Below are 9,477 nucleotides of genomic sequence, written 5' to 3'. Positions count from 1 at the left end.
TAATGCAAGAGGTGATGTAGTGCACAAACTTGGAAGGACGGAGAGTAGCAACAGCTAGAGGAAAATAATGGAAAAATGTCACCAAAGTTGAATTCATGGCCTTCATTGGATTGACCCTGCTTGCAGGAAGTGAGAAGAACTGGGATGCATCAGTCCGTGAGCTGTTTGGGAGTCCTCTAAATAATCCCATGTACAAGGCCACTATGGCTGTTGGAAGATTTTAAGACATTCGCCGTACCTTGCGCTTCGATGATAAGAGGACCAGAGCCTTCCGACTGGAAACAGACCATATGGCAGCCTTCCGCTATGTATGGGACCTGTTCCTGGTCAACTGCAGACAGCGATTCATCCCCAGTGATTGTGTCACTGTGGATGAACAGCTTGTGCCATTCAGGGGTAGATGCAAGTTTCTACAGTCCATGCCAAGCAAGCCCACCAAGTACAGCCTAAAGATCTTCTTGGTTTGTGATGCACGCATCCCCTATGCAATAGATGGTATAGTTTACACGGAGAGACAACCAGGGGAGGAAGTTCAGAAGAATCTGAGGGAAAACATTGTCCAGCAGTTTTGTACTAGATTTAGAAACACAGGTCGCAACATCACCATGGATAACTTCTTCACCAGTGTGCCTCTTGCGCAGCATCTCCTGGAGAAGGATCTCACTATTGTGGGGACTCTACGTCAGAACAAGCCAGACATCCCTCCTCTGATGAAGCCTTCCAAGTCCAGGGAGGTTCACAGCACAGAGTTTGGATTAAACGACAGCCTTACCATGGTCAGCTATGTCCGAAAGAAAGGAAAAGCTGTTGAGCACGATGCACCACAACAAAGTAGTGGATGGAAGCAGAAAGAAAAAACAGAAGTAATCACATTTTACAACAAGACGAAAGGAGTAGTAGACACCGCTGACCAGATGGTTGGCACCTACACCTGCAAGCGCCAAACACAGAGGTGGCCCATGGTGCTGTGGTACAACATAATTTACATCGCCACCCTGAATGCCTACACCTTTTTCACGGCTCAGCACCCAGAATTCATTTGTGATGCTGCTCTTCAGAATTCAAGAGCAGCATCACAAATGCACGACGGCTCTTCCTCAAAGAGCTGTCAAAGGAGCTTGTCACACCACACATGAGAAGTTGACTGGAAGGATGCCCCAAACTGCAAACCCCGATTATTGAAGCAATGGAAAGGTGTGGGGAGACAAAAGCCACAACCCAGCCACAGGAAAGAAGCAGACAGGGCCAAACAAAGAGAAAGAGGGGTCAGATCTGCCCAAGTAACAAAGATCGTAAAGTCAACAATAGGTGTGGGAAATGCAATGTACCTGTGTGCAATGATCACAGCAAGAAACAGGTATTTTGTCTGAACTGCATACAGTGATGAGACAAGAAGGCAAAACAGGGAAAAGAGAGAGAAACTGTCAATGACTGGACAGTTACGGACGGACGGACGGACGGACGGACGGACGATGGATGGTCACATTTTTCTATTGCTGTTCTGGGTAATTTTCTTTTTCAAAAATGTTAAAAAGTGAAAAATAACGGTATTTCAAACATGAAATCATTCTTGTGTGGTCCTAAATATAATACTGAATATTATACAAGTGATTTTTCTTAACCAAAATGACAAAAATGGCATAAAAACACATTGATTCTAATATGGGTCATTTTATGGAAGAGTGTAGGGTCCAGTCACTCGTGCATCTAAGGGTTAAGCAACTCCTATGGTGTAGCCTGTATTGTACTGAAGCCCTATTTGATGTAATAAGTGTAAATGTATCATACCTATTAATAATAATTCATAAAACTAATTCTGTGTGTGTGTCGGTTATAATGGAGCCTTGTTCCATCCTGCAAACTGGTTTAGTTTCCTCTAAAACCACGTAATTTTCGAGATTAGACTAACACACACAAAATACGCCCTCTAGTGTCTGATGTGAATTTCTCTGAAGACACAGCAATTGTGATCAAGGTAAAACGCAGCTGCAGGTTAAACCACAAGTACATACGACACAGCAATGGAGCTTAAGACGTCACGTGACTTCTTGAGTTTAAAACCGTGTTAAAGGGGACATATTATGAAAACAGCATTTTTCCTGGGATTTGGGGTGTTGTTGTGGGTAGATGGTGCTCCCACACGCATACAAACTTTGAAATAAGTCTGTACATGATTTTTTGAGTGAGATACGCATTTCTGGAAGCAGCCCGCCTCCAGCTACCAAACGAGCGAGTCGGTTTCGGCGCACCCTCCTACGTAGGAACGTTTGAATATTACCTCCCACTTCCCCACTCCCCTCCTATCAGTGCATTGCTAAGATTTTGTGGACCAGCTGCTCCGGCGGGGGGAACTCGGCTAGCCCTGCAGCTAAGCTCCGGGAGTACAATCCCTTTCTCTGGCGCCGAGCTCACCCCGCCGGAGCTGCCACCGAAGGGAAGTCAGGAGGAGGAGACATGGAGTAGAAAGGGATTGTACTCCCGGAGCTGAGCTGCCGGACTGCCGCCGAGCTACTCCAGCCGGAGCTGCTCGTCCGCCGGAGCTGCTAGTCCGTTGGAGCTGCCACCTAGCTTCGGCACCAGTTCAGCTCCCAGAGTACGCCGGACTGCGGCCGGACGGCTTCGACGGTGGCCGGCAGCTCCGGCGCGGGGAACTCGGAGTTAGTCCGGCAGCTCAGCTCCCGGAGTACAATCCTTTTCTTCTCCATGTCGCGGTTCATGGACTTCAGAGAGTCAATGCCAAAGTTCCTTCCCCCCAATTCTTCTCAACCATGGCCGAGATATCCCCCACTACGAGTCTTTACTTGTGGTAGTACCAGGACATCAGATACAATCTTTATTATTCATAATATCATCCGAGGTGCACATAGCTTTTAGCCGTGATATTAGATCGATTATATTTATACCGGTATATAATATTATTATGTTAGATATATTATATAGTAATAGAGCTCCAGGAGTCAGCAAACGGCAACAATCCCTTCTCCTCCATGCTGTGGTTCAGTCTGACAGCTCATTGGTCAATGGGCAGCAGCTCATTTGCATCAATGCATACAGACACCAGAAACAGCGCCTTCTGAAGGGACTTACAGAACAGAAGGGAATAGCGGTAGACGATACTTTTTTCCCTAAAAGCTATTTCCAGCAAACAGCTTCAAAAACAGGTTTGCTGGAACTCAAATACTATGTTTACTCGTTGGGAAAACACCATAGTATGTCTCCTTTAAACAAAAAAAAAAATGGCTAAGCTAGCGACAGAGCAATTTCCCACATGGTTCTATATTAGGCTGAGGCTACCTTCCACCACGTCTCCCCAACGTGACATCAAGAAATCACCCTGTTACTGCCAAAAACGACAAAAACTGGACTTTAACACTATTTTGGAGACATTTTATAAATGATTCACATATTTTGACTACTTTATGTACCCATTGGTTAATCTTCCGGTTAACCTGCAGGCCTTTAGATATTGAAAAAAAAATAGGTTTTGAAATGTTCAGCACTGTGCTTTTCAAGACATTTTGCATTAATGCCCTCTCACGCACATAAACCAAGTTTATTTTCCGATGTCATATGAGAAACCCATGCAGAAAACCCATGGGGAGAACATTTGACTCAAGTTAAATATGCACAAATAGACCATCTTTTGTTTGTTTTACTCATGTATGTAGAATGGCTATGCTATTTATGACTCAATTGCAGGAAGGGCCAGAGGAGGAGCATACAGATCCTATCACAGAGGAATTTGAGCTTTCCCTCATTTCGTCTTTGTACTTCAGAGGGGTTTGAGAGCAATGGGTTTACTGGTGCCTATCCTGCTGGCTCTTCTAGCCTCTCTATTTGGTGGGCTTTTCCTTTTAGGAGCATTCAGAAGGCGACGGCCCAATGAACCCCCATTGGATCGGGGTCCCATTCCCTGGTTGGGCCACGTGTTGGAGTTTCGCAGGGACACGGCAAAGTTTTTAGAGAGGATGAGGAAAAAACATGGGGACATATTCACGGTACAACTCGGGGGGAATTACTTCACATTTCTCATGGATCCTTCATCTTTTGGTGCGGTTGTCAAGGAGGCCCGCGCCAAACTGGACTTCAATGCTTTTGCCAGGAAGCTGGTGATCAGAGTATTTGGTTACACGCCGATGGAAAATGAAAGCAAATTTTCCCATGTTTCCAACAACAGGCATCTGATGGGTGATGGATTGGTATTATTAACAGAAAGTATGATGAAAAATTTGCAGAACCTCATGCTCCACAGTGTAGGTAAAGGGGGAGACCAAAAAACCTGGATTGAGGATGAACTTTTCATGTACAGTTATAACATTGTTTTCAGGGCAGGGTATCTATCACTGTATGGTAATGTGTCATCAAGGGAGGCTGGCAGCACTGAGAAATCCTTTGAGATGGACAGAATGCAATCTGATGAACTGTTTAAGGAGTTTCGTAAGTATGATCAATACTTCCCAAAACTGGCCTATGGCGTCCTATCACCCAGAGAGAGGTTTGAGGTCAAGAAGCTGCTGAGGCTGTTTTGGAAAACCTTGTCATTACAAGTGTTCAAGAATAAGGACAATCCCAGCGGCTGGGTGAATGAACTGCAGCAGACTAGAGAGGACCTAGGAATGAAGGAGTTCATGCAAGACCGGTACATGTTTCTAATCCTGTGGGCGTCCCAGGGAAACACTGGGCCTGCTGCCTTTTGGCTACTTCTGTATCTCATGAAGCATCCAGAGGCCATGGCCGCTGTGAGGGGGGAGGTGGATCGGGTGGTGACGGAATCTGGGCAGGATGTGAGGGTCGGCGGCTCTATCGTCAACCTGACCTATGACATGATCCAGAAGACGCCGGTCCTCGACAGTGCTCTGGAGGAGACCCTGCGGCTAACCGCTGCGCCTGTCCTCACCAGAGCCGTGATGGAGGACATGAAGCTCAAGATGGCCGATGGCAGCGAGTATCAGATCCGACAAGCCGACCGGGTTTCCCTCTTCCCTTACACTGCCGTTCAAATTGATCCTGAAATCCACCCCGACCCACTTTCTTTCAAATATGACCGTTTTCTCAACCCAGACGGCAGCAAGAAGACCGATTTTTACAAGAACGGGAAGAAGTTGAGGTACTACACGATGCCCTGGGGAGCTGGTGTCAGCATGTGCCCTGGGCGCTTCTTTGCCACGAATGAGATGAAGCAGTTTGTGTTCTTCATGATATTATACTTTGACTTTGAGCTTAAGAATCCTAAAGAGGAAACACCTGACATTGATCGCACTCGATGGGGTTTTGGGGCCATGCAACCCACCCGAGATATTGGTTTCCGATACAGACTCCGATTGTAAATCACACATCACACTTTTGAGTTAAACTTATGGTTATGAATTGAAACTTAGTTGATGTTATGTCTTCAGGCACCTAATCTTGCACAGTATCTTAAAGATGTATGGTTGCTTCATGGCAGAATATTTTTTAACAAATCAAATGTTAAATAACACACATACACATGTGTATGTGTTAAAAAAAACATGTATGCGTTAAGATAGCCATCATAAGACGGCGTGGTGGTGGGGGGTAGATTACTGTTGCTCAGAGAATAGTTAAAATATAAGAAGAGGTAGTGCTAACAGACACTGATTGAGGGAGAAATTAAATCGCTTCATTCAACAATCTGCTTAACCTATTTTGTCATTCTGAAATCCTTCAAATGTCAACCATGTCATGTCACATTCCCATTAAAAATGCCATAATCCCCCCCTTTATGTTTTGTCTTGTCTTAACTTTATATGTCAGTATGTAATGTTGCATGTGCAGTTTTAATATAGGCAAATAATGTGTGTAGATTTCTTTAATGGGAACTGGAAGTGGTAATTGCATGCGAGTTGAGACCGGTTAGACTGGTCTTTCATAGGAAATTCATTCTTGAGCCTTGTCTGATTGAGCACGTGAACCTTCTAAAAATATAGCTTCAGCTGCTGGCATGGCCACAAGGGGGGCACATGGTAAGTAAGTAAGTAAGTAAGCTTTATTTGTACAGCGCCTTTCACAGACCAGGGTCACAAAGCGCTTCACAGTTAAAACAAAAACAATAACAATACACAGTTAAGAAGTACATACAAATTTAAGTTTAAAAGGCCAAGACAACTAGGTGACAAACATAGCAGCCCCAAGACAGCTAAGCAAAAGCATGAGCAAACAAATAGGTCTTTAGTTGCTTTTTGAAGGAGTCAACAGACTCCATCGAACGCAGAGAGAGCGGAAGATCGTTCCAGAGCCTGGGAGCAACAGCCTGGAAGGATCTGTCTCCTCTGGTCCGGAAACGAGTGTGTGGCAACGTCAACAGATTCTGATCCACAGACCTCAGAGCCCGAGTTGGGGTGTAAGGCTGGATCAGATCACTGATGTAAGGCGGAGCCTGGCCATGCAAAGCTCTGAACGTTAAAACCAAAATTTTAAAATTGATCCTGGACGAAACTGGCAGCCAATGAAGAGCTTTAAGAATAGGGGTTATATGAGTCCTCCTATTGGTGCGAGTCAGAACTCTCGCTGCAGAGTTTTGCACTAACTGCAGGCGAGACAGCTCCTTTTTGTTTAGACAAGAAAACAAACTATTACAATAATCTAAACGCGAAGACACAAATGCATGAGTGATCAGCTCCAAGTCATTTTGTGAAACCATTTTCCTGAGTTTCGAAATGTTCCTCAGTTGAAAAAAGCAATTTTTGGTCAGCTGGTCCCCCTAAAATAATGTGCCATATAATAATGTACCTTCTTCTTACTGAAAATCCCTGTCCATAGGTCAAAGAGACACAGGATGAGGAGGAGAGAACTATAAAGTGTAGACAGTAATGTGTGATATACTGTAAATAGTCCCGTTTCAACTGTGTGCACTGTTTTATGAGGCTCTAGGCTATTGTAGAGTGAACTCTGTCTTTCAGCTGGAAAGGAGATAACGTTTTGGGGGTCAAATTACTCTACCACATATATGAGTTAAGATAAAGATGTCACATGGCTGAGCACAATAAAAAAAAATATATATATACTCAGACAATAAAACACACCTTTTACCAATTGACCGCAATTCCACCGTATGTGATTGTGGCGTACATTCATAAAGCCGGCAATGCTTTAATTTTGACTGAAACATTAGCTAATTTACCTTAACATAGAAGTCTGCATTTAGTAAAAGTGAGAGAAAGACTGAAGGGGCTTCTTTCTTCTTTGTGGCCGTCATAAAGTCCTCCCAGTCTTTCACTGTGGGGATGGGGTGAGCCAGATGGCAGCCACCACCCTACTTCTCAATTCTCGAAAGAACCGTAGATAACACCTTCCCCCACCCCAACTCACACTTTTGGATATGCTGAGCCTCTGCCTTTCTTTATTTATATATATCCATATACAGAGTGTATGTGTATTATTTTTTATATATACTTAATAAAAAATAAATAAACAATATACACAATAAAAAAACTATATACAATCAATAAATAGTAGTCAATATATATATATATATTGTGGCAGACGCCAGGGAGGAGTGAGGGGAGTGGTAGGTCTGGCAACCTGCTGGCTCCACCCCCAAGCCATATATTGACTTCCTCCCTTTAACGAGGCGAGCCTGGGGATCATTAAGCAGGGGTGCAGGGGCTTAAAGGAGGTAGCAAACGACAGACAGGGGAATTTGGAGCTAGAAGGAAGGCTAGAGAAGCTAACGCTAGCAAAGGACCGGTAGGATCTGTGTGATCGCGTGGCAGCGTGGTACGGCCTGAGGGAGAGAGACAGGTGGATGGTTTTTGAATGAAATTGTACTATATCATATAAGAGGTGGATGACCCTTTTCCCAGCCTGGTTTTATTTACTCTGTAAATAAACCATTCGGCCTTGAACTGCTCTCTGTCTGTTGTGTCGTTATATCCATTCAACTTGGTAGCGTGGAAACCCCACACCCACTGCCCCGCTACAATATGTATATTATATATATACATATATATATATATTGACTACTATTTATTGATTGTATATTGTTTTTTTATTGTGTGTGTGACTTGGATTTGTATACTATCTACTGCACAACAAATTGCCCCATGGGTGGACAATAAAATATTTTTGAACCGTGAAATTTGAGATGCTTGTAAACTAAGCCAGCTTGGTCAACAAGAATGTTCATCTCAGTGGTTGCAGAAGTAAATGAGAAACCGATGTGGATGTCATGCAGGAAGTTGACACTTAAACCTACGCTAAGTTTCACACATGGAGTTGGGAGTAGCCTCTGTTACACACACACGCACACACACACGCAGGCACGCGTGAACGCGCACACAATGTACACTGTAATGGAGCAGCCTTATATCTCTTTATCGATGATTATAACTAAATTATGCGTCAAACAAATTATGAACCATGGTCATTGTAAATATAAACCGTTTATTCATTACAGATCTTTTCCAGTTCTTTTCAGGAAAAAGCTGATGCAAATGGCGCACATCTTAGTTTCTACCTCTATCCCCAGGAGAGATATTAAGAGTAAGTCATGTGATGAAATGTAATGACCTTGGATTTAGGACCTTGGTGTAAATCACCTCAGCCCCATCCTCCCCCCTTCAAAGTGGCATGCAGTGGGTCAAGTGTGCGATGACAAAAAAGATCACTCTGGGTCCAAGGTCAAATCATAGGTTCAAGTACAAGTTTATTTAAGAGCCCTTTAAAAACAACAACAGTTGACCAAAGTGCTTTACAATTCAACTATCTGGTTATAAAACAAACAAATAAAAACAATTAAAAGCACAAAAAATGGACACATTACACAAAAACAGATCTTATACGTAGTTAAACACAAAATAATATAAATGAGTTTTTAGGAGGTGGGCACTGAAGGGGCTAGCCTGACATGAAGAGGAAGCTTGTTCCACAGTTTGGAGATTGAATAAGGTTGTTAAATCTTGTCACATACCTCTCTCTTATTCTCCCTCCCAGGGTTTGTTGCCTAGGTGGCCTTTTCATGATGTACATTATATCTCACCGAACACAGGTCAATTGGCCATATCAAGTCTTTAGCATGAAAATACCTCCAGGTGAATTATCTGTATGTGATTAAAACGATCACGTTCCACTGGGGTCAAAGTCAGAATGGGATCTGACCCCGGTCGGGGGGGAGTTGTTTTTAACGATGTCGATTCCACCCTTGGTTCACTTTCTCTCCTTTGTATGCCAATTGAGCGGGGGCTTTTAAAGAGTTCTGGGAAAGTGTTTCTCAGTTTAATGGCAGTTAGTCATTAAGCTTATCAGTGTCAACGCTGACGCTTTGGTTTAACCAGTGTTCAAGGTTGTCATTATCAATCTTTACCACCTGCTTTATATCTTTTTAAAATATGAGACAGGTACACAATCATTGTGGTTCACGTCAGTTCCCGGTTTGGTGTGATGGGTTTGAGTAACAGCCACCCTTCTGAGAAAACCCATTTTGGACACCTGTACCCGTGATCTCGTCATTTCGGTGTT

The 9,477-nt window shown here is 43.6% G+C and overlaps 1 protein-coding gene across 1 annotated transcript; it reads left to right on the top strand.

Moving 5' to 3' along the window:
- Window positions 1–3,727: 3,727 nt before the first annotated feature.
- On the top strand, window positions 3,728–5,744 carry LOC115548416 (7-alpha-hydroxycholest-4-en-3-one 12-alpha-hydroxylase). Its single transcript, XM_030363049.1, has one exon. The coding sequence runs from the start codon at window positions 3,792–3,794 to the stop codon at window positions 5,325–5,327; it is 1,536 nt and encodes a 511-aa protein (XP_030218909.1). The 5' UTR covers window positions 3,728–3,791; the 3' UTR covers window positions 5,328–5,744.
- Window positions 5,745–9,477: the final 3,733 nt, after the last annotated feature.

The sequence above is a fragment of the Gadus morhua genome, chromosome 8 (assembly GCF_902167405.1).
Source record: "Gadus morhua chromosome 8, gadMor3.0, whole genome shotgun sequence".
In the NCBI taxonomy this organism is placed as follows: Eukaryota; Metazoa; Chordata; class Actinopteri; order Gadiformes; family Gadidae; genus Gadus; species Gadus morhua.
This window is presented reverse-complemented; position numbering and strand designations above follow the sequence as displayed.

What these genes read in the sequence shown, in the direction of transcription:
- LOC115548416 (XM_030363049.1), top strand. Translation starts at nt 3,792, where the DNA reads ATGGGTTTACTGGTGCCTATCCTGCTGGCTCTTCTAGCCTCTCTATTT.